The 25,134-nt window shown below is 46.2% G+C and overlaps 1 protein-coding gene across 3 annotated transcripts; it reads left to right on the top strand.

The window, feature by feature from the left end:
* The first annotated feature begins 1 nt into the window (after position 1).
* Positions 2-25,134, top strand: TRIB2 (tribbles pseudokinase 2). 3 transcript variants are annotated; one of them, XM_021714970.1, is made up of 5 exons: positions 2-30; positions 274-1,016; positions 1,052-1,625; positions 6,295-6,587; positions 22,720-25,134. In XM_021714970.1, the coding sequence occupies exons 3-5, from the start codon at positions 1,356-1,358 to the stop codon at positions 23,186-23,188; spliced, it is 1,032 nt and encodes a 343-aa protein (XP_021570645.1). In that variant the 5' UTR covers positions 2-30; positions 274-1,016; positions 1,052-1,355; the 3' UTR covers positions 23,189-25,134. The 3 variants fall into 3 exon arrangements, with proteins under 3 accessions (XP_021570645.1, XP_021570646.1, XP_021570647.1); XM_021714971.1 differs by having other exon boundaries at positions 8-1,016; positions 1,052-1,178; positions 1,370-1,625; XM_021714972.1 differs by lacking the exons at positions 274-1,016; positions 1,052-1,625 and having other exon boundaries at positions 8-30.

Below are 25,134 nucleotides of genomic sequence, written 5' to 3'. Positions count from 1 at the left end.
CGCCCGGCTCGCTCCGAGATCCCCGGCCACGTAAGTAACTATTAATACCTCTTCGCCTGGAGATGCGGGCGTGCTGAGCTCGGGGATTGGCCTCGGGCACCGTCGGCCATCCCCTTTAATTTTTAAATACACAGTCCCCTCTTTCCTCTGGGGGCAAGAAAAAAAAGAAAGAAAGAAGAGGAAGACAAGCCGTCAATTTTCTCCAAAACAAACCCCGCCGGGCAATTCGGGTTCAGGGTAGAGGGAGACCGAGTGGTTGCAAATTATTCCAAGGCGAGATCCAGTTCTCCGGCGGGAAAGGGGGCAAGGGACGCCGCGGGCTGGCAAGGCCGGGGACGCATTCCCCTGCCAGCGGCCGCAGGACCCCCGGAAGCTCGTGCCGCGGAAATCAGAAACCACTGATCAGCCCAGATCCCCCGCCGCACTTCTCGCTTCTTTCGGAGGAGACCCGGAGCGCGAGCTAGCGGCGACGGCATGGGCCTGTGCTGACCTCCGCGCCGCGGGCCAACCCGGCTTTGTCGCCGTACCTGCGCCCGGCCCGCGCCGCAACTCTGCACCCGGCTTTTGCAATCTTTTGTTGGCAGCACTGACCGCTCCAAGTTAAATGCTCCCTTGCTATTTTTCTCTTTTCTGTTTGTTTGTTTAATTTTTGGAGAGGTCTTGCGATCTTGGAAAAGCCTCAGACGCCATCTACAGTTAAAACGTAGGTAACTGCCCTCTCCAGCACCCCCCCTTCCACGCCCCCCACCCTTCCCACCAAAAAAGGGGGTGCAGCGCGGATTCTGGCTGCCGCGCGTCGCCAGCCGGTAGACCCGTCCTTATTTCCTTTTTCTTTTTGTTTGGTTTCTAACGCGTTGGGACCAAGCCGCCGCCGTGCGCTCCCCGAAGATTGCACAAAACACCGCGGGCTCCTCCGCCCCGTCTGCGATTCGGAAGCTGGCCTGGGGATCGCTTCAGGAAACCAGGCGCTGCAGCTCCCCACCTTAGCGGTCCAGCGACTCCTCTCGATCCACGTTGCGGAGAGAGGAGAGACAGAGAGAGAGAGAAAGAGAGAGAGAGAGAGAGAGAGAAACGGAAAGTGCGCGATTCTACAAATCGCTGGCTGCTTTGGGGTAACAAAAGGGCCGGAGTTGCCTGTCGACCGAGTGCCCCCGGGGGCCGGACTCGGAGCAGACCAGGTGCCCGGTGGCGTGCATTTGGGGGCTTCTAACTCTTTCTGCACGTAGCCTCACTCCCGTCTGCTCCCTCCTTGTTCCCTTTCGAAGTCCGTGGCACGGAGGCGCCTGCAGCCGCACTCGCCAGCGACTCATCTCTCCAGCGGGTTTTTTTGTTTGTCGTGTGCGATCCCCACACTCATGAACATACACAGGTCTACCCCCATCACAATAGCGAGATATGGGAGATCGCGGAACAAAACCCAGGATTTCGAAGAGCTGTCGTCTATAAGGTCCGCCGAGCCCAGCCAGAGTTTCAGCCCGAACCTCGGCTCCCCGAGCCCGCCAGAGACTCCGAACTTGTCGCATTGCGTTTCTTGCATCGGGAAATACTTATTGTTGGAACCTCTGGAAGGAGACCACGTTTTTCGTGCTGTGCATCTGCACAGCGGAGAAGAGCTGGTGTGCAAGGTAAAGAGCCCGGGTTTTTTGTTTTTGGTTTTTTTTTTCTCTTTTAAAAGGATACCCCGACCCCTTGGAGGGGATGGGAGGTAGCTGGGCTCTGGAGTCTGGGGGCGGGAGATTCGCGGGATAATTACCGTGGCCTAACTGTTAAATGGGCTTTATTTATTTATTTGTTTGCTCGTGTTCGACTAGTTGCGAAGTTTTTAGTCCGTTTCAGACAATGGGGCGGGCTGCAGTCGGGGCGTTCTGGGGAGAGCCCGGGGAGGAGAGGGCGGCGGGACGGAGCGGGGGCCACGGACACGCGTGCCCCGGAGGGCTCCAGGAGCCCCCCTGCGAGGATGAGCCCCGCTGCCCCGGGTATTTCTTCCTGTGTCCAGCCCCCTCCCCTTCCAGCATGGAGCAGGGAATCCCCCCGTTAATTTTAGAACACTGATGACTTGGTTTCTTTCGCAGCCATTGTTCTTAGCAGCGTGCAGGTGTTAAACCTTTGTTCCAAAGGTGCCCTTTAAAAGAGACACACAAAGCTGTCCCCTACGGCTGAGCCCGGGGACCTAGCACAGGGAGAGAGTTTACAAAGACATTTCTTCTGCCTGGAGCCTTGGAAGGAGGCTTGGGGTGGAAATCAAAACCGGCGCACCTTCGGGTGAACAGTGAATCGGCTGGGTCTTTCTCTGTGGTCTCGGTTTCTTCTCATCTCTCGACTTCCCTGCCTTCACAGCCCCCCCCTCCCCCCACCACGCACACCTTTGCCTGTAAGGTTTGGAGGCTTGCATTTGGAGCCCCCGGGATTAGCAGTACTGATACCCAGATGGACACTTAAATTTCCTTTTTGTCTTTGACCCTGAGCAGTGCCTGGTTTGTGAATGTGTGTGTCTGTAGATCTTTGTGTGCACCCAAAGCGCCCCAGACAAGGGGATGCAGGAGAAATAGTTACAAAATAAATGACTACAGTAGAGCACACTACTACCCGGAATTCTGCATAGATCAAGAATTCATTGTCACTTAATTTTAGATTTGCTCACTGTTTTGGGGAGGGGGAAGGGGAAGGGAAATTGGGAACCCATGCTGCCTTTGAAATGGGCACTGTGCACAGCTGTACTACAAATAACGCGTCACACTTTTGCCATTCGCCACAAACTGCTTTGTGGACTTGCCCTCTTCATTACTAGGCTAGAGTATTTCATTGCAAAATTTGGGTTTAGTGGAGATCTCCAGTCAGTTCCGCGATTGTGGGTTCAACCTTAGGGGGAAATTGGAGATTCTTTAAATATTGCTCTTTGCTGCACTGAGCATTTGGTATTTTGCATCTTCTCCAAATTATCTAGACCTGGAGTGACTGCCCAGTTAACCAAAATTCAGTAGCTGGATTGAATTCTCAGAAGTCCTGCAAGGTTGCACAATAGGGTAGCCATCCTTTGAAATGAATGAATTCCACAGCACTGCCACTCTTGTATGAAATGTGCACAATCACTCGACAGTGCGTATTTCATTCCTTTTGCTCAATTTCAGTGGAACATTTTAATATTTTTTCAAAGGCTGAAGATGCTTTTAGTAAAGGGACTCTGCAACCAAATTCTGCAGGAGCATCTGGCTGCTATTTCTTTGTTTAAAATCAGAGGTGACTCTGGCCTCTGCTCTTTCTTTCTCCCTTCAGATTCTTCAAGGCATATTTCACTTTGGGCTGACCTTACTGTGTCATTTGCACACTTGCTCTCTGGCCTAAAACTGTACTTAATCTGCTGGTTTAGTTATTGCAAAGATTGAATCAGCCCCTCGCCAATTACAGTGTGGCTGTGGGTGGATTTAAGTGCAGTATCATTGTTCTGCTTGACAGAGGTCATCCCTGTAAGACAGAACAGCTTCTGTTGTCCTGACTTTTTACCAACGGTGATGTGGGTAACTTCTTATAGAAGCATAGTTATGTATATCCTAAGAAGCTCCAAGTGAGTTTCATAAGGCTGCTTCTATGAACTACCCTGAGATAGATACTGGTGGGCTCTTACCTTACTTTAAGACTCAGTGAAATGTATACATTGAATCCAGTTCTTTTGATGTCTTAGACTATAAGAGTCATGTTTCCTAGCTCTGTGTTGACTAAAGGAAAACAATCTTTTGCAAAAGTAGATCAAATGTAAAGATCCTATTTTTTATAGAGGACTGTATAGAGAATTCTATAGGACACTATTTGGGGGAAGAGAGATTCCAGGGTCATTTAAACCAAATAATCTGGGCTGTTTATGGTTTCTGTGTGCCTACTTTTGCTAGGCAAATGAAGAAAGGGGCTTTGGGGAGTCTTTAACTGTATGTTTTCGTGGAGATGATGGTAGCTGCTGTACAGATTGACATAATTGCTATCTTGGCAGAATCGGCACTTTTTTCTGGAAACGTTATTAATGATGGCCTAATCTGACTGCCTTATCTGAACTGTCACCTTACATAACTAAGGCTCCAAATTAAACATGTAAAAGAAGCTGGCACCCAGGCTTGTGGCTTGATTTTGCACTTGAAGTGATGGTTTAAAAACCAATCCAAGCCCATAAATACCTGTAATAGCTACTAATAAAAGTTTTGCTCCTTCTCATTTGGGAAAACATAAGCACTTATTTTCTTTTTCATAGCCTGCCACCATCTTGGAATTTGGTCTCTTCTACAAAGGGTATGGCTACATTTTGAAGCTGCCATGAACTTGTGGAATTTTTTAAAATTCTGTGTCCATTCAGTTTTTGAACAGTGGGATAAGCAAGATAATAGGTTAAAGTGCTGAGCAAAATATTACCTTTTATTTTTAAAAATTGTCTCTGGAAACAGGAAGCAGATTATAAATAATCATAGCTATAAGCACTGGCAACAGAACCTGCTGCCTGGTGCTTAAGAACACATCATCCTCATTATATAATGCAGAGTGTTTATGTTAGCCACTGCAAAGCATTCATTACTCCCTGAAATTTTTGAGGCTTCTCCGGGTTTCTTGCCTGCAGTGTGGGTGCTAAAGTTGACTCAGGCATTTCAGATTCCTAATTGAACAGGGCTCTGAGGTCACCGCTCATAGGTCATCATTTGACAGTATCAGGGTGTGATTTGTGGTCTCTGGAGATGTTGAAGTATTCATTCTTAAATTCTAGGTTATAGTGGTAGCAGCTGTGCCGCTTTTGAGATGCCTCATTATGGTTCATTCACAACGTTACTGTTAACTTGGCTTCCTTGGCCGGGTTAGCACCAGCCCTCTTGAGGTTCTTACATCTCTGTTTGACTCACAGATTTTTTTTTTCTCTTGGAGCTTAGAATGACTTAACTCATGGACTCTTCAATGGCAGACTGTGTCTCTGGATAGGCTTCAGAAGGCCTGTGAGTCCCTTTAAAATGAATCCAGTATTATGCACGCATTTGGGAATGGGGTTTGTCAGCTAAGAGGGGACAGAGATTTATCAGATTTTATGTGGGATCAGGGCCCAAAAAAAGGTTAACAGTGTTCTAAATCAGCATCTTCATTTTGTGACGAGGAGAGAGGTCCAGTAACCCTAAGCTCCTTATCCATCTCATCCAGATTAATGATGGACGAATTAGGATTAGAGCCTCCATGTTGGTGATTTCCAGCGCTGCATTTTTCCCACCACACTGCAAAACTATGATGAAAGTATCTTCTATCTAGTGAAACAGCGATTTAAGCAACTAAGTGATTGTGAACTGACAACATGAAGTGTATTGTTAGGGCGTTCCTGCCTTAGATGCTTTCCAGCAAAGCACACCCATGCCTGCCCCTTGCTCACACACACTGAATAGATTCATCTTACCCACATTCCGAGGCAGATAGGAAAACCACATTCTAAATCCAGGGACTTGTATTCTTGACTTAGTAGAGGTCTTGAAATGAATGAAAGCTCTTTTTGAATGACCTCAAAAATTCTCTGTAGTGCTCATTTCTGTTAGGTCTGTTTCAAAAGGTATTGATGGTTCATTTTCTTTGCAATCCCACAGTGAGGTGGCATTTCACAGGCTAATTTTGATTCATAGAAATCGTTGCATAACTGGTTCATTGAGTTAGATATCTGTGGAGGGAAGAGAGAAAGAAGGAAGATAGCTTCCCTGTGAAGGACTGTGTCTTATTCCTAACTCTGCCACTGGGGGCTTGAATTTTTGGTTTCTTCCCTGAGCCTCAGTTTCCACATCTGTAAAATGATTGTATTGAATTAAATAACCATTAGGCACAATCTAAAAATTTAACCTATTAATTGCTAATATTTTGTAGAGAGCCTGTTGATGTGCATTTTTCTTCTTTTTTTGTTTATTTTTTGAAGGTAAATGAGGTGCTGTCTGCATCACCTGGGGTGGGTCCCTTTTTCTGAGATTTACCCTTAATTCCGGGGCTAGAGAGAAAAATAATAAAACTTACCATTTGTGTACTGTATTGTGTATTACAAGGTGCTTTCACCTTCATTTTCTCATAATCCTCCTAACACTGAGTTGAGTATAATTTGCTCCTTTTACACCTGAAGACTTGGAGGCTCAGAGAGGTCAAATGACTTAGTCAGAGACACACAGCTGATAGGGTCAGGGCTGGTGTGGTGTGGTTCAGTATACTTCTGTTATCTCAGAAGTCCATGTCTGTAGAGGTGAGGCATTCTGTGTTTTGGTTGTGCACACAGCACCTCTGACTCTGGTCTTATTCCTATCCTAGGTATTTGATATCAGCTGCTACCAGGAGTCCCTGGCACCGTGCTTTTGCCTGTCTGCCCATAGCAACATCAACCAAATCACTGAAATTATCCTGGGCGAGACCAAAGCCTATGTGTTCTTTGAGCGAAGCTATGGGGACATGCATTCCTTCGTCCGTACCTGCAAGAAGCTGAGGGAGGAGGAGGCGGCCAGACTATTCTACCAGATCGCCTCAGCAGTGGCCCATTGCCATGATGGGGGACTGGTGCTGCGGGACCTCAAGTTGCGGAAGTTCATCTTTAAGGATGAAGAGAGGTAAGGCCTATTCCTATCTAGACCCCTGTACTGTGATAGACTGCTCCTGATGGCTCGCTTGAGAGGCTGGAATGAATGTTTTTTGCTACGTGTTAAGGTGATGAAAGGATGGAAACTTAGGAGGACAAAAGGAGTTGAAAACTGCGACTTTTACGTGCTCTTGAAAAACAAATAGCCACTACTCTAAAGGTGTCAATCAATGCTCAGAGAACAGGTGCCAGGATATTCTGTGACTCAATGAATCCTTTTGTTTGGTATCAACTCTGATGCAGACCTGTTTAGCATTTTCAATGTCAATGAAGGTAGGGTTTTGAAAATTCTGCCTTCAAAACACTCAGCGCCTAGCATCAGTCATTTATAATTCATTCATTCATTCACTCACTCAACAGCTATTCCCTACATATATATTATGTATTAGTGACGATTCTCAGTACTATTAATATTGAGATGAATTAGGTAGCCAACTGACCTATAAAGGAGGTGTTACAGGCTCAAAATAGAGGCATGTGCTGGGTCAGGAGGAGAGCTGGGGTGGGGAGAGGGGATGACAGTTCTACCTAGGACTTGGAGAGCCAAGTTTTATAGGAGAGGTGATTTTGGAGCCAAGACTTGAAAGATGACTCTGTTATCGGCAGTGTGGGAAAAACCGATGTCCCAGGTGAGGAAACTCCTATGCAAATGCACAGCACTGTGAAGGTCTTGGTTAGTTCAGGAGACAACTGGACAGGATGCTGGGCTTCTCGGCTCTCTTCATGGTTCTGCCTTTAACTCATTACATTCTATTTCACGGACTCCACTGGGGCCCTGCTTTCTCTTTCAACTGACTTTGTAAGAATTCCTTTGAGCCACTTATTTTTTTTTTCCTTTTTGAGAATAGGATTTTCAGAGGGATGGAAGCAACACGTTTATATTAATTGTTCGTTGTATACCACGAATTGTTTGGGAGGTTCTATGTGATGTAGAGATCAGCTGATATCCTGATTTTGCCCATGGATTCCTTCACTTATTAGCAAACTGAGAAGTGGGAGTTATTCTCAGAGTGGAGGAATGCTTACTTTCTGTCTTTGTCAGCTCAGGTACCTCTACCCTTGGAACCTGGAGACTAGGTGCTTACTACTTTGGTGCTGTCCTTAACAGCTTCTGTGATCTTGGACCAGTCCTTCCTCCCTCTCCCTCCACCCCCACCCTGGCCTCATGTTTCTTTATTTTTTGTTGTTAGATTGAAATATATGTTTATTTAGAAAGTAGATTAGAGAGAGAGAGAGAGGAGATTCACCTCCCCAAGATAGGGGAGCAGACCAAAGCTAGGAAATATGGCAGCTGATGCTCAAGATGCCATGTGGCCCTATCATAGTTTAGCAAAGCAGTGGCCTGTTTCATGTTTCTTATCCTTCTGTTTTTGTGGTTCTGTTATATTGGCTCTTAGTTCTTTTCAAGTTGTAATATTCAAGAATGTGCTTCTTTGAATGTTCTCATTTGAAAGATAAGTGCAGGTCAACCCCAACAGAATACTGACATGGCTAATCTTCTTTACTCCTGTGTTCTACTTTTCTTGGAGATTTAATCACTGCACCTACAAAAATAAGGGGTAAATTTGTTGACCTCTTACCAGAAGATTATTGGTTGACTTATTTAACTCTCTCTACATATTGGAGAAGTGAGTATCATTGTGTCCATTGTATAGATGAGGGCTCCGAACTTCAGCATGGAGTCTCAAAGTTACATACAAGAAAGAGCAGAAGTTAGGCCATATTCTCTAGTAAGTCAGCTCTGAAGAAATTCGTTTGCCTGCCAAGAGATCCTCTCTCTTGAGGAGATCTGCATTTTTAAGTGTCTTTGGCATCAGCTTTCGGGAATAGTAAATACATATTTGTATAATGAGTAGAGTAGGACAAAGATACCCCAACTCATAGCACACTGGGACAGGAGTGACTCTGGAGATTCCAGAGGGTCCATGCTCCAGCCCTTGTTTTACTGCCAGGAGGCACAGCTGCCTGGGAGCCAGTGACCTGTGAGTCAGACCTCCCCACCTCTGGGGCAGGGATTGAATGCCCAGGCTTTGCTTCTCCTTTATGATAAGGTGAAGGAGAAGGGGTGAAGAGTGCTCAGGGATGGGTCATGGCACAGCCAAAATCCTTGCTGTCTCAGGGCCCAAGGAAGAAATAATGGAGATGCAAGAAGCTTCCAACCTCAAGACTGTGGGTCCCTGACATTCAGTCTAGAGTTATGTTTGACTTTTTTGAAAGAGCATGACCCTTTCCTGAGAGAACTGAAAAGGAGTATCCCATGTGAATGTGAAACCAAAACAATTCTCTGGGATAAACACCTCGAAGCGAAATCCTTTTTAATTTTAAATAACATTTTCCAAGATAACAAAAAAATGGAAGGGTCTCTTAGGGAACCTACCACCATCCATTGGCAACAGTGTCTGAGAGCACCTTCTACCATGCAGCCCTGCTGCCTTGTGGGTAGCCTGGAGGAGGCTCACGCTCCTTGGGACCATCAAGGAGAACGTCCCCATCTGATTGGTGAGGTCACTGAGCTGCCAAGGGGTAATGAGCTTGCTCAAAGTCACAGTCAGCCAGGGTGAGACTAGCCTAGAAACCCTATCATTTTGCTCTAGTATTCGTCCTCTGCCCCAAGCCATGCAGAGGTCCCAGTGGGCTTGCTTTTCTGGAACATGACAAATATCTTGGTCTGGGCAGCTCCGAAAAGATTGCTTCTGTTTTCAAGGACATTCTGAATATTCTCACCAGTAGTAGATGATAGAAACTTTTTTTTTAACCCAACTATCAACTTAAAAAAAAAAAAAAGAAATAATGAATAATGCCTAGTAGCTTTTTTTCTTCTTACTGCTGTTTTGTTTTTTAACCTCTTGATTCCAGAGTGTGAAACTTCTGGCAGCTTTTCTCCCTCTCTGCCTTCTGTCAGTGTTTAGTTTCATGGCAGATTTTCTTATTTGGTGTTGTATGGCCTCCACGGAGCATGACACCAGTGTTTCCTGGGGAATAGTGTGAGATCCAGCATCAGGAGACCTGGGACCTTGTTGGAATGGTGCTGTTGAGAGCCCTCACCTTCTGTCCTGAATTGCATCCCTTTCGGTAGGCCTAAAGTTTATTTCTCTCTCAACAGCATCCAAAGTATGAGGACATGAGGGTTTAAATTTGAAAGGCTTTTGAAAAGTGGAATCTGTGTCTTTTTCGAATCCTTTAGGCATTGGTACCCTGGAGAAAAAGCATAGAGGAAACTTCAAGAAGTACTGCTTTACTAATCTTCTGTTCATTACACACCTCTTCTGCATGTCAGTCTTCTCTCTCGCAATGATGTGCTTCGTGATCTCTGGTGATCTTGAAAGTGATAAAAGGTGCAGGCATCAAGTAGTGAAATTGGCTAAACCCCACCTACGGCAGAACAAGATCTGCCTGTGGCCTGACCTAGACTTTAGATCGTGGACCATCCATATCTATGACCGTCCGTGAGAACATTCTTAGCAGGACTGTTAGCGCTTTAAGTCCAGTTCTCCTCTGGTAGCTTTGCAGACAGACACAGATGACACCCAATGTTGTGTTTGCACTCAATGCCAGTGTGCCTTCTTGCTGTTGGGTTGAATTGGCAGCAGCTCAGATTCTTCTGTTTCCGTTTTATTCTGATTTGGGTTCTAGATTCAAATTCTGGCTCTACCATTTTTTTAGCTACCTGATCTTGGATAAATTAATTGAATGTTTCTGAGCTACAGTTGCCTCAGAGCAGAAATAATAATAGCATTTCTGTAGGACAGTTGCAAGGGTTAAATGAGATGTGACTCATGGGGCAGGGCAGGTACTCATTAAGTGACAACTGTGCCCAGAGCCATTGATAAAATAGTACCATTGTGGTGAGCAGTTCCCAGGACTCAGTGGATTCATGAAGGGATGAAGTTGCTCTCTTTGGCAGAATATTCTGTAAAAAGCAGCACCCTTGTGATGTAGGGGTTCAGATTTAGGCCACATCCTCTTCTCTGTCTTTCTTTTATGTAATTATACTCATTAAATTAGTGTAAAGAGGGTGACCAGCAGGTCAAGTGCATCTGGTATGGAATTTGATGCTCAGAAAGGCCAGAAAGTGGACAGAGAAGATGACCGCAGGTTCATGCAGGGAGCGGATGATCCCACGCCACCGGGCCTGGACCAGCCACGGTGTTGCAGCCCCTGGGCAGCTACCTCTCCATAATTCCCTGGAATGTTTGTGCGGAACAGAGCTTCAGTTCTTTAGTTAGCACTGCTGAAAGGGAAAAAACTCAGGACCCACAGGTGTTCAACAGCATTTTGAGGAAATTAATCCCCATCCCTGAATGAACTTACCTGGACACACCCTTTTGCATCCACAGTTCCTGTAAATTCTGAGGTGGTCTGTATGAATTACAGGGTCCCAGCTATAGGTCAGGGCCCTGAATCTGATAGAAAACAGTGTCCAAATCCACAGAGTATGCCCCATGCTCTCCAGCCTCTTCCTTCCTCCCTTTCACCTCTGCTATGACAAGAAGATTACCTTGTTCTTAGAGGTCCTGTGTTTCAATTTGAGCCTCAAGAGGAAGGCCGGAGCTTGGGAAAAGGCCTATTACATCCACGTAGAGTCAGAGTATTGCTTGGATTTCAATCCCTGCTCTTGCACTTAGGAAACTTAACCTTGAAGTTACCTAACCTCTGTGCCCAGATTGCCTCATCTGTAAAATGGAAATAACAAGCGGATTTCAATCGTAGAATTAAGTGTATTAACTCAAGTGAACCCAGTGCTCGGCACACAACCTGCAAGTGGTAGATCCTGCCCACCAAAGACTCCTCTGCACTTAGTGTTTCTTTGTGGTCACACAGGGCCAGTTTCCTGGTTGACTCAGGCTGTGAAGAGCCCTTTAAGCTGGTGCAACCCTGGGCTGCTTAAAAAAGGTGGGCGGGCATTATTGTCACAGCACCCCCATTTGCTTTTGCTCAACTGCGTGTCTCCCTTGGGTCAAGGCTTCTCACTACTCCCCACTCTTCGCCCCCAGTCTCAATGCAGTGTTGACATTTCCTTGCACAGAAATACCCCATGTGAACCGAGAAACATGCCTCTTTACATGTTTCTTCTTTGAGTAGAAGATCTTTATCTCTTGATGTGGCAGGTTTCATTTCCTCTCCCTTGTGGAGATATTAGTGCCTGCTTCTGCAGGGTGAAAGCTTCAATCCTTTGCAGGAACTTAGAGGTCCTGGGGCTTTTGGTATCCTACATGCCACCTGCCCAGGTACACAGACCTGCACCTCCCTGTGGGGAGTGGAGGCCTTTCTCCCTCCCCCACCAGTGGAGGTCAAGGCTCTCTATCTCAGGAGTTGGTGTCTATACTGGCTTTTCCTTTAGATCTTCAAGTTGCTTCCGCCCCCGCGAGGTTTCAATATCCATCAAAATACAGAGGGCGGGCATTGGAGCCCCAGAGACCAGGCGCAGCTTTTCTTTCATTAAGTGCTGTGTACATTTTTTCAAGTTGTAGGCACTTTGTGTTTTAGGAAAATACCTTACCTTTTTTCTTTGGGAAAAAAAGAGTTCTTGGAATTCCCTTATTTATGGAGACTACTTTTATGTACCTGAGGCACTGTTAACCCATGGGGAAGGCTGGCCTCCCCATCCCTGCTACCCAGAGAAGGTCAGTAATCCCCCTCTTTCAGCACCCCATGACCCCTTCACGGTTCATCTCCTCCTCTATGCTTATGGTCCACATGCATGCATCTCTAGGCTGTCCATGTTCCCTCCCGGACTGGGAGCTTCCCAAGGGCAGAGGCTGTGTCCCATTCCCTGTTCCTGGAACATGGTGGGCCTTGCTATTTGTTGAAGGACTGTGAACCTCCTTTTTTGGGTAGGAGCAGCCGAGATTGGATTCTGATGACAAGATGAGAGAGGCAGGGATAAGCAGAGATCATCGGTGTCTAGGTCATTGCCTAGAATGGGAGCCCAGAGAACTTCTAAATTCCCCGTGGAGGTACCTTTTTAAAGAGAGCTATTTTCAAAGTTCCCCATCAGGTGAGAAATTAACCCATCATTTTCATCTTGATTTAATGATTTATGCAAAAATGACATTTATTTAAGTCACTGTTTTCAGTGTCTATGGCAGGGTGTAATTTTATTCATGAAGGGGTTTTCTCATCACAATTAGTGGAGAACTTCCTCTGGGTTTTATGCTTAGAAGTAGACTAAAGGTAGGTATTCTTCAGTAGGATTTCCGACTGAGCTGTTTACTACTTGTACTCAACAAATTAGCTGACAGTCTGGGGCCCCAGGCAAACCCAGCAGAGGCACAGTGGTAAGAATTTTCGTTGTTCCAGTTATCCCTATGGTCTTGGCCTGCCTTCTCTGAAATCAGTTAGAGACAATGTATATAAAGTGCCCAGCACAGTGCCTGGTACATCTGAAAACATAACTGATATGAATGCTATTGGCCATCTTCTGATGACTTTGAGCCTCCTAACTCAACAACCTGGAGAGCCACTGATTTATTTAGCGAATATTTATTTGAGCACCTGTTATGTGCCAGGCAGTAATCTCAGTGCTAGGGATACTGCAGTGCCAAGGAGACAGAAATCCTGCTCTTATGAGACTTTTCAATGAAATAAAATCCAGGGCCCACTATGTACCAGGGCCTTTTCTACTTACGCCATGCAATTAATTTAATTCTAGTTAGCTACTGTATTTAAATTAACCAATATAAACCCAGCGAGTAAGATGCTCTTGTTTTCACCATTTTACACATAAGAAATTTTTTGAGACCCAGCTTATAGCTAGTCAGTGGCAGACTCAGGCTATCTGGCTACAGAGCCTGGGCTCTTAAATACTGGGTTGGCTTCAGGAAATAAGTACCAGGTAATATAGTACCTCTTGTGCCCAACCCTGAGAAAGAATTTTCTCATGCAGTTAGGCAACCAGTGTGTACCAGGAGGACCTGACTAGCTGGAGTCTAAGTGAAGCTCAGTATTGTTTTCTTGAGCAGTCACGGTGGCCATCGACTGCGCCACCAGTTAACCATATGATATGTCCTATTGTTCCATTTTATGGGGTTGGTTTTGTTTATCCCATGGAACTGTAAGATGGGGTCCATTTATCTGTCTGTCTCCCAATACTAGCACCAGACTTAGCATTGTAAGTACTTGATTATGCAAGATTCAGTATAGATAAGTTCTTGCTTAGTGGGAGAGACCATGTAATCCTTATTTAAGAATTCCAGCAGATGCGTAGGGTGTGGAGAATGGTCACTTCAGGGAGGCGATCGCCTCCTGCACAAGTTTGACCTGGGTGCTACAGTAGAGAAGGGGAGGGTCTGAATATGTGAGCAAAGCCAAGAGGCGTGCTGCAGAAGGGTCCCCTGTGGAAAGACAGAAATGAGGCTGATGAAAACAGAGCTCTGGGGCCTGAGGTTTGTGCCCTTGACCTCAAACTTGTCCTGAAGCCTAGGAGGAGAGCCACTGAAGGCCTTTTCTAGATGACAGGAACAGGGTCATGTTTGTGATTATGTGATAGGAAGTGTATGTGAAGGATGAAACAAGGATGGTGAGTCTAGCAGCCAGGCATCAATTCCAGGCAGATGTGGCTAGAACTGGGACTGTGGCAGTGGGATTGAAAAGGTAGGTTGGGTAAGTTGGGGCGGGGGGGGCGGTTAAAAACCCAACCCTTTTATTTTTACAAATAAAAATATCAGAAAGGAATAGATTTACTCAAGGTCCTAAATGTATTAGTGGCACAACCAAGAGCAGAACCCAGGTTTTCTGACTCCCTTTCCTTGTGCAGTATGTGCCTAAGTCCCCGTCTATGGGGCAGTCTGTTTAGGGTGCCCTGCCAAGCAGAACATCCCTGTCTGGCCCAGTGAGTGGAAGGATGTGCTCACAGGCCTCCCTGAGCCCTGCTCCTACCTTACCACTGAGGCAAGGATAGGAACGTTCTCAAATTCTCAGCCCTGAATCAGCCTAAGCTGTCTGGCAGCAGCATCACCTGTGGGTGCTCCTGGCCAGCTCTGAGCCTGCGGAAGCTTTTCTGAGAGGCAGATCGATTGATGTGGGGAGGAGAGATCCTTCGGGAGCCATATCTGAATGCAGGGGAAAAGTGAATGGAGTATTGATGAGGAATTCCTGTCAGCTTGGTGTTGGCCTTCTTGGGTTTCCCTGTCTGATCCTATGGCGACAGTTGGGCTTCCTCTGTGAAGCCCCTGTGGCCTGCAGGCTGCACTTGTGTGGTATGTGTTTGGGGGAGTGAGAAGGTGCTCAGGTGGAATGACCCTCCCCGCCCCCGCTGTTGCAGGGACCATGATGAGTCAGGGTGTGAATGTGCACCTGCATGTGGGTAATGTGGAGGTGCTGTGGTGGCTGGGCAGATGGTGCTATGGAAAACACCTGAATATTTGAGGCAGATTGAGTTTCTCATTCCAACCACCTGTGCTATTTCCTAGCAAGTTCCTTCATCTTTCTAAGCTGCAGTGGTCTCCTACATCAAACCGGTGCAGGAACACCCACCTCCCAGATTGTGTGGTACTGTAAGGCAATGAGAAGCTTCTTCCACCACCCCCTCCCTGGTTCCCCCTCCTTATAGGCCTCTCTTTCTCTGCCTTGAATCCCTGAGATGTTCCCTTGTGGCACCTGCTGCTCTCCCTGCTAATTTGTGAGCCTCCTGAGGTAGGAGTTGGGTGATTCACTGAATCCACAGGACTTGGTGCAGAGGGGACTCTTGGACAAATCTATGAGACAAAGTTAAATGAGCAACAATTTATTTGACCTAGTTTAGTGGCCTATTGAGTTCCAATGGGGGCTGCCAGCTCAGCATAATGTTGCCTGTGGTACCAGGATGGTCCTTCCCCAGACCCCCAATAGCAATCACTCCAGATGGGACCCTTGGCTGCACAATGGAACTGGCTGCCATGGGTACTTTTTCAGTAACAGAGAGAATGAGGCTGGACCTGGCTGCAGTCAGCCTTTCTCACTTGTCCTTCAGCCTGCCTGGACCCCCTGACAGGATGGATGACCTTCAGTGACTTTTCTGGATTTCACTGACCTCAGGCCACTGGACTTCCCATCCTTGCCAGGCCCACTTTGTCTGGCTGAACTCCCAGCTCAGCCCCACCCTGACCCACCCTGTCCTGATCTTTTCCTGCCAAAAGCCCAGGGTGACATTTAAAGGTTTAAAAGCAGGGCATGATTTATGGTGGCCATTTTAAATCCTGTAGATGGAGCACTAATCTTGGAGGTTAAAAACCTAGGTTTGAATCCCAGCTGTGCCACTCCCTGGCAAGGTGGCCTTGGACAAGTCACATCTGCCTTCTGCACCTCCATTTCTTCATCCAGTAAATGGGCAGGTCCCACCATCTCTATTTTCCTCATGAGCTGTAGCAATTAGATATGTATGAGATGATTTTGTACCTGATCCAGTGTTGAATAAACCTTGGGCCATATTTATTTCCATCAACTCAGGGTCTCCCTTTAAAAGTTTGTCTTTCTGGCCAGGCTCGGTGGCTCAGCCTGTAATCCCAGCACTTTGGGAGGCTGAGGTGAGTGGATTGCCTGAGCCCGCAGGTTTGAGACCAACTAGGGCAACTTGGCAAGACCTCATCTCTACAATTAATCAAAAATTCACCGGACGTGGTAGTGCGCGCCTGTAGTTCTGGCTATATGGAAAGCTGAGGTGGAAGAATTGCTGGAGCCCAGCAGGTCGATGCTGGGATGGCCATGAGTGTGCCACTGCACTCCAGCCTGGGCAATAGGTGAGATTCCAACTCAAAAAAAAAAAAGTTTGTCCTTCTTTGATATGAAGTAAATCTGTGATTTTAGTGCTAACCTATATTTTAGAAAGGGCAGTGACATAAGTATCCTCCTGATGTAAATTCCGATGTCAGCTTTTTCAGTTATCCTACATATGGTCTAGGACATTTAATTCCCTGTGCCTCTGTTTCCTCATTTGTTAGGAAGTATACATATGCCACAATAGTTACCTTTCACTTGTGTTAAGATAAATAAACATACAGACTGTAATAATCTCAGCGTTTTCTAGATGCTTGATATATAGTTGCTATTGTTTTTACTGTAATTATTTTCATTACTATTAGGATGTCATGTAGGATGTTTTGTAATCCATAGCTTCTGTGCTCCATAGCCTCTGTGCCCTCAACTTGAGGTAGGGTAGGAGAAAACTGAACTCCAATTGGGGAGGGGGTGTTAATTGACAAGATGTGGACTTACCCATTTTCTCTAGCTTAAGAGACGAAGGACATTTTGTCAGATCAGGAATTTTGAAGCTTAGAAGAGTGCCTTCAAGTCACGTAGTGATTTGTTCTTATTTTATGGTAGGGAAACGGAGGGTGAAAGAACAAGGGATCACACTGCTAGTTCCACTGAGTGGCCTTTGGGAGCTCTCAATCCTGTGCTGAGAGTGAATAGGGGTATGGGGAGTTCAGGTTCAGGGCTGCTTCATGCTTCTCCACAGATGGTGGTAGAGGAACCGCTTCCTGCTGGTTCTGGCTTCTTCACCTGGCAATGGGTCCAGTGACACAAGGCCTGGCACTGGGCTGGGCTGTCGTTGAGTACACAGGCTGCCCACGTGTAAGCCTTGTTCATTCAGCAGGTTGAGAGCAAAGCAGGCTGTTCTCTTCCCATGCCAGGCACAGTTTGCAAAAGGCACGCGGGGATCCGGCTTCTCTGGCCAAATCAATCCTGCCCCGGGCTCATGGCTCTTAGGAAACTGAGAGGTTGCAGGAGATGACCACTGTCATTTACAGCTTTTTGGTCATAAAAGTCACTGTCCTATCCCCCACATTTGTCACTTACGAGAATGTTTATTCTTCTCGGACTATCTCTAGTACCACCACCCCCAGGAAATACATCCTGATTACTTTAGTCAGGACTGAATGAAGCCAGAGTTCTGATCAGCATGTCACTGGGGAAGAACATTCTGGGCAGGGGAGGAACAAGTGCAAAGGCTCAGGAGGAAACATGGTCACAGAATTCACATCTATTCCCCTATGCCTGGGGCTTACATTTGATGTTGTCCATGTATCCTCCCCACTAGGCTTTAGGGCTAGAGGGAGATCAGGGGCTCATCCTAGTAATAAGATCAATAATTATTGTTGCCACCATTTTCTGCAGAGCTATGGTGCTAGGCTCTTCGGTAGATACTGTTCTTGCATTATTACACTGAATTCTCACAGAAACTGAGAATGTGGTCTTACTTGTCACATCTGTATTCCCAGTGCTTAGTTGGAAAGCTCGAGCAGTGTGAATGTTCGATAAATTTCTTTTAAATGCCTGAGTGATTAGTGGGACATTTGGTTTTCTAGGTCCGCAGATGCTCCTGTTGATTTTATGGAAATCGACTCCTTTGCCTGGAAGATTCATAATCCTCGACTGGTTAGGGGACATGAGCAGTTGTAAGACTGTTCCTTCATTTCTGCTGCCATTCCTGACATGACCTAGTACCCCACCAGGCATTCCCCATGCATGAGCTTGAGAGGAGCTCGTGTCAACCCTCTCTCCCAAAGGAGGGAACCAGGGCCCAGAGACCTTCTGCAGCTCCCCTGCAGTTGCACAGCAAGTCCACAGGGACTAGAGCTGGAATTCACCCCCACCTGTCTGACTTCCTTCTGCTTTCCTGTTGTGGTGTGCATCCTGAAAGGTCCTTGTTTAAAGGCATAATGCAGGCAGGTTGCCTTGACTCTTGCCTTTGATGATGTAAACAAGTTCAGAATGTTCTGAGAAGGAAGCAAGTTCAGAAGAACACCTGCAAATTCTGTATTTCCTCATATTTTCTCCAGGCTTCTCTTCCCCTTCTCCCCTCTCCTGCCTGGGACGCAGATACTTCTAAAAAGAAGGGGCAGGCTCCTGCCCAAGGGCTGGCTCTGCCCTGACTCCGGGAAGCACATGTGCTGCCCAGTTTGATGGAACTCGGTCTGCTGAGCAGCGCTGGTATGGTTTCCTCCATGAGCCGCTGGGGGAAAGGGCTGGGGAAGACCTGTGGAAGGCAAGCACCAGCCACTCCTACCTAGCCTTGCCATTCATATGCGCTTATCTCTGAGCTTTAGGCTTGTTGTCCATGAAGAAGGAATCATAGTGCCTGCCTTGGATGTTTGTCTCATAAACTTGAAAGAGAATATATATGTAAATGCCTAGCATGCATTGCGCACGTAGATGACGTTTGATGTTCTTTACTTAGTAATATTCAAAGCTAGAACTTGAACTTGGGTCTCTCTGACCTGGCTTGGTTTCTGTGGTTGTCCCACTGCAACTTGTGCTGGACCAGATGTGACAAGCAGACCCTTGCTCTCCCCACCAAAATTCTAGCCTCTAAAGAGAAGGAGGATGAAGTGCCAGATCGATCAACTTAGGGGCAGCCAAATGTCTGCAGCATGTGGAATAGGCTTTTAAGTTTATTGTCAAATTTATTACCTGTCTGCATAGCTTCTTTGCCCTCAACTTAAGGTGAGACAGGAGAAAGCTGAACTCCAAGGAGGGGGATGTTAATTGAAGATGGGGCCTTACCCATTTTCTGAGGCTGTTGCCTATGGTGTGGAGAAGGCTTCCTGAAAGAGGGATTATGGTGCTTTGAATGTGGGGACACTGCTGCCCAGGGATGGGAGCAGGTGAGGGAGAGAGTCAAGATCTAAAGCTGTGATGACCTGGAAGGGGATAAGAATGGAAAAGGGCTTTGGATTTGGCTTGGCATAAAGAGCTTGAGGTGGCGAGGTCTGTCCCCTACAAGGCTGAGCCAGGAGCAGTTCAAGTCCCTGAAATCACATCTACCTTGCACCCTTACCCAACACATGCCAGAGTATTGCCACAGAGCCCTTCCTCATCCTCATGGATCTCACTTCACTGCCACTTAACCCTGCCCAGGTAGGCAAAGCAGGGCCCGTGTTCCCTTCCAGGTAAATACACTGGAGCTCCCTCTGAGGGCTGACAGCGTGACTGTCCCTGTCATTCTCCCACTGAATGTCTGCTCAGGTTCTTGTCTGGGCACTCGAGGTACAGCAGCCAATATTCAGTGTTCAGCTCTACATACAGAGCATGTGCCCGAGCTCCTGGAGGCAGGGAAGCAGGTGACCACCCTGAAATGACCACCGTTATTATATGTAGAGTATAAATACAAAACTACCAATGTAAATGCATAGAATTTCCTATGGTGATGAAGGGGGTGAGGTGGCTACTTTACATAGGGTGGACAGGCGAGGACTCTTTAATAAAGTTAATTTGAGCAGAGCCCTGGCAACAGGGGCCTGTCACATAGGTGGGAAGCAGGGGGCCAAAATGAGGAGCAGGGTGAAACAGTGCATGTAAGGATCATCAGAGGCTGGACTTGAGAGTGCGAGTGTAGCTGAAGAGGCAGTCGAGAGGCTGTGGGAGTCACCTGCAGCCATGCCAGCCTGCTGGCCTCCACTTGGATCAACTGAGACACCCCTGGAGGGTTCTGACAAAGGAAACCAGCCCCAAACCTGGATCCACTGATTCTAAGGTGCGCCTCGTTTCACCAGACTGCCCTCTGTCACATGGATGTTAGAGCTTGTTATTGCTGTTATTAGCTCCACAGTTGTCATTTTTCCCATGGCTGCTTTGCTGCTAAGATGGTGAAATCGGGAGTGAGGAGTCTGGCTAGCCCCTGAAGTCAGGTGAGAGCATGAAAAGTGAGGGTGAGGTGGAGGAAGCTGTGGAGAGAGCCCACCTTGCCTGTGGTTGGAGGCCACTCCCTACTCCTCCCCTCCTCCCTTCCCCTCCCCTCCTTCATGCTCCTCTCCCCCTCCCTGTTCCTTGGGTTTCACCTTCTCACCTCCATCCAGGCTTCAAACTGCTAGTGAGGCTGGCCTGTAGCTCCACCTGCCACCTTAGATTAGGAAAAGCAAAAGGAGGAAAGACATTTGTTTTTAATCAGCTCAATTCCAGATTAGCTCATGTAGGTCCTTCCTTTCTTTGTAGAACATTAGCTATCGGTGCAGGAGAAAGAACAGGTATTCCATACAGTGTAATAGAGTGAGGGTGAGCAAATAAAAAAGGTTTAAAAGATGTGTTGCTGTATATGACAGAATGCCAGAATCTTAAAACTGGCAGAGCCTTTAAGATTGCCTTGTCCAGATGGTTGCACAACAGTGTGACTGTACTTAATGCCAATGAACTGTACACTTAAAAACGGTTAAGATGGCAAATTTTATGTTATGTCTATTTTACCACATAAAGCATTTTTGGAAAAAAAAGTGACTGTCTCATTCAGTGTTCCTCTTTAAAGCCCAAAACCAGAGAGGCTAGCCACTGAGCCACAGTCACACAACAGGTGAGAGAAGGAGCCTGGCCTGGAAACTGCGCTCCTAACTCCTAGCTCAGGGCCTTTTCCCGTGATACCGTTTATTGTTTATTAGTGGAAATGAGCACGGGGAAGTAACCACTCCCTGATCTTTGGAACTCCTGTAATCCACATATGAAATTTTAGAATCAAGCTAGAATCTCACCAAACCTTTTGCTACAGGAGCTCTCAGCAGCATTCCTTTGGTTAGTTTGAACCTTGCCCCTTTCTGCGACTTTTAGTGGCTGTGGTGATCACCCCAAAAGGTGAAGACCTGTAGCCAGAGGGAGGAAGAGAAACAGCAGGAGGTGGACTTGAGTCACAAGCTCTGACTTATGACACCATTGTGGTTTTTCCAAGCACTTTCTTATTCTCTGCTCTTTTGAGCTTCATAACACTTCAGGGCAAACAGGGTAGATGCTTGGATGTGCCCTTTGGAGATGAAAGAAACTTGTGATGTGACTGATATGGCCCTTGAAGATGCTGCCTTAATCCTAACTCCAGCTCCTCCCTGTTCTTCCTCACCTTCACTGCAGGCCTTAGTGGGTATGATGACGGAGTGGATTAACTGAGTTTATGGGGCCTGAGAACCACTAGAACTCTGTAGGGCAGTGCTCTGACCAGGAGAGTAGGAGGAGGATTTTAGTTTCAAGCACTGGAATGTAGTAATTCCTAACTTTTCACTTAGTGAACAGTAGGGCAGAAAAACAGGAATCTCAACAGACACTTCAGGAGAGGAGGCTGGGTTAGGAGCTTGGTGTGCTGGGCAGAGGCCAATTACAGCTCCAAATCCCTCTGCACAGCAAATGAGGTACCATTAATGATAAGAATGCAACTCACTTCCAGAAGTATTTACTGAGCACTACATTTATTTCATACCTGATGATGACATCGAGCCTTACTGTATAAGGATGAGTGCCGGGTTCCAGGGATTCAGGATTTAATGTGGCATTTCTCCACCTCCTTTTCCCTAACATGGCCAGAAGAGCCCTACATTCCCATCAGCAAGCACGATAGTCCTTAAATGGTGGAGGGGAAATTGATGGCAGGGTGAACAGTTTGAGAAGGATCTTGGGTGGAACACTCCCTGCTTCCTGCCTGTGACCTAAACAGGTAGCTCACATAGCAGAAAGAGCAACAGCATCAACTTAGGAAGATACGGGGTCAAGTATTCTCCATTTCCCACATAAAAGATTTGGGCAAGTTACTCATACTCTTTGACTCGATATTCTAATCTGTAAAATGGGATAGTAAAATCCTACAAGTGAACAAAAAGGACTGTTTTGAGGCCAGAATGCAACTAAGTAATGTGAAATGTCTTTGCAGACAGTGTTTTATCATGTTAGAAGTTTGCCGAAAATTGTAGGCAGAGCTTTTGGGTGCATCCCAGTTGGTTAGATCTTAGTTCAGATCCTTTGAAGCCTTTTGCTTATGCAAATGTGACTTGGAGAAAATTACCTGATCTCTTGTCCCCTTATCACTGGGGTGTTAATAATGTTATTTATGGCTTGTTTATTTACTAGAGGTTTGAGTTTCCCAATAGATCATAAACTTCATGGAAAGACCTTGTCAGTCTTATCACCCATGTGTCACTAGCCCTGGAATAGTGTCTGGCAACTGGAAGGCGCTCAGTCAGTAATGTTTGGCCTGTCAGATGAATGAATGAATGAATGAGTGAAGGAGTGAGTGAGTAATGTTTGGTCAGTCAGATGAATGAAGTAATGAATAAGAAGGGACTCTTTAGAAACATTGTCACAGGGGCAATATTATGATGGCAACAGTGTGTCCCATAGCGCCCTCTGGAGCTTATGTTTTGCTTCCTTTCTTGCAGAACTCGAGTCAAGCTGGAAAGCCTGGAAGATGCCTACATCCTGCGGGGAGACGATGATTCCCTTTCCGACAAACATGGCTGCCCGGCTTACGTAAGCCCGGAGATCTTGAACACCAGTGGCAGCTACTCAGGCAAAGCAGCCGACGTGTGGAGCCTGGGGGTGATGCTGTACACCATGTTGGTGGGGCGGTACCCTTTCCATGACATTGAGCCCAGCTCCCTCTTCAGCAAGATTCGGCGTGGCCAGTTCAACATTCCAGAGACTCTGTCACCCAAGGCCAAGTGCCTCATCCGAAGCATTCTGCGACGGGAGCCCTCAGAGCGGCTGACCTCGCAGGAAATTCTGGACCATCCTTGGTTTTCTACAGATTTTAGCGTCTCGAATTCAGGATATGGTGCTAAGGAAGTGTCTGACCAGCTGGTGCCGGACGTCAACATGGAAGAGAATTTGGACCCTTTCTTTAACTGAGCTCACAGCCCACAGAGACTTTGCAGGTACCAGGAGCGAGAGAGGGCAGCGGAAAGGATTTCTTCCAGGGAGCATGTACCGCCTGGCTTGGTAGCAAGAGAGACACTCACACTCTTAAGTTTCTGGGTTCAGAAAAGGAAATCCTTCAAGGAGCTGACTGTACATGTAGCGTGGGTGGGGGGCAAGATACGTGGGATGGGGGTTGGGGTCAGATGGACGGGAGCCCCCTGGAGCTTGTCTTCCCTGACACAGCCTGGGAGACTACCCCTTGCACCTCGGGCCACTTCCGCCTAATCCCACTTTTCATTTTGTTCCAAAATAGTTGCAGATCCTGACAGAATCAAAACTCTCTGCCTCAAACACACATCTTGGCATCGCACTGTTAGCATTTAACTTCTTATTATGATTCAGGGAAGGAACAATTGGCCGAGGAATTTTTTTTTTTTTTTAAACAAGCCAACCACCTATCTGATAATTAATGGGGTTCACTTAAAAAAAATTCGGTGCACACAGACTGACATGAAACCTGGGTGCTAAACTAGAAGAAAACAAAAGTCCAGTTTGTGTCTCTTAATCACTCTCTTCAACTCATTTCTTCTAAATAAACTATTTAATATCCTGGTCAGGAAATGACATGTTAATGCTTTGCTCCCTGAAGGGGAAAAAAATCTGTCCTTTAACAAGCTATTCTGTTTTGTGACAATTGGTTTGTGGCAGGAAGCTATTAGAAGTCAAACTTCCAGATGCATTACTGTTATCATAGTTCAAAGGGGGAAGGGAAAGGGAAGAAGAAAGGGAGCAAGACATCCAACTCCTTTTTAATTTGTTTCCTTGGAACGTTGAGGGTTTGTGTTACAGGCATTCCTCTTTGCTGAGATGATAGCAATGGCCTGAGATATCAGCAAGCTCCTGGAGTCTGATGCTTTTGCAGCGCTCTGATCTCAACTAAACATTTTTCTTTGTTTTATTAGAAACTAGTGAAACAAAGCAGGTTGTCCCACATGTATAAAATACAGGGCAGCTATTTAGTTTTCTTTACAAAGAATGATCCTTTTGACTTGGAAGGCCCTCTGGTTTGGACAAAAACCCTCAGTAGAGACAAGTGGGAAGGATAATAAGCTGAAAGCGAGGATGATATAAATAAAACAGCTCTCTATCCCAATACGCACCTTTGTATTTTCAAAAACTCTTCTATTTATTAAGGAAAATGTCACATTGTGATGTATTAAGCCAGTACTTCAATTACGGGTTGACTTGGGATGACATGTTACATGCTGTAGTTAACATTTATAATTTTTTTCCTTGTTTGAGTATTTCTGTCCCTGAAATAACCTTTTATTTGGCTTTTCTAGATAGCTTGATTTGATTTCGAGTGGCAAAATGTTTTTTATTATAGCTTTTCTATTGCTGTATGATACAGAACTCTTTTGGCATAAATATTTGTGTTCCCAGTACCTCACTTGTTTGGATTTGACTGCCTGTATATGTTTTGTGAAATGGTCATGTTTTTTGGGTAGGTAACACGTGGACTCTAGTATGTAAATGTTACTTGAATCTGTGCTTCATTATAGTCTGTGGCATGTGTGTGCAGACTCTTGGATGCTTTATGCCTGCTTAGCAGGAGCTCTGTCCCCCCATTCCCAGGAGGGCGGCTTCACCCTTCATAATCAGGAGACAAGGCGGCCATGGATTTGCCCTTGATTCTATTTTGCTAATGGAAGATTTAAAGAAGAGAAGTTTTTTTTTTTACATTCTGAAGATGGTGCTGTGTCAAGAAGGACCTTTTTTTTCTTTCCTCTCCCCTATTTTTTAAGTACCTTGTGAGGAGGAGAGATTGGTGACATGCATGGTGGGGATCTATGGCCTCTGGTGCTTTGTCCTGTATTTGGTTTAATGTTTTTGTCCTAATCTCTTCAATCAATAAAATTGTGCGTATTTAACTAAAA

This window comes from Carlito syrichta, unplaced genomic scaffold (genome assembly GCF_000164805.1).
Source record: "Carlito syrichta isolate Samal-C Ts95f unplaced genomic scaffold, Tarsius_syrichta-2.0.1 Scaffold306252, whole genome shotgun sequence".
In the NCBI taxonomy this organism is placed as follows: Eukaryota; Metazoa; Chordata; class Mammalia; order Primates; family Tarsiidae; genus Carlito; species Carlito syrichta.
The sequence above is the reverse complement of the archived record's forward strand: the minus strand, read 5'-3'. Positions and strand labels throughout refer to the sequence as shown.

Excerpts from the sequence above, each read along its gene's own strand:
- TRIB2 (XM_021714970.1), top strand. The coding sequence starts at position 1,356 with ATGAACATACACAGGTCTACCCCCATCACAATAGCGAGATATGGGAGA. Across the intron at positions 1,626-6,294 it reads GAGAAGAGCTGGTGTGCAAG|GTATTTGATATCAGCTGCTA; the intron begins GTAAAGAGCCCG and ends TTCCTATCCTAG. Across the intron at positions 6,588-22,719 it reads ATCTTTAAGGATGAAGAGAG|AACTCGAGTCAAGCTGGAAA; the intron begins GTAAGGCCTATT and ends CCTTTCTTGCAG.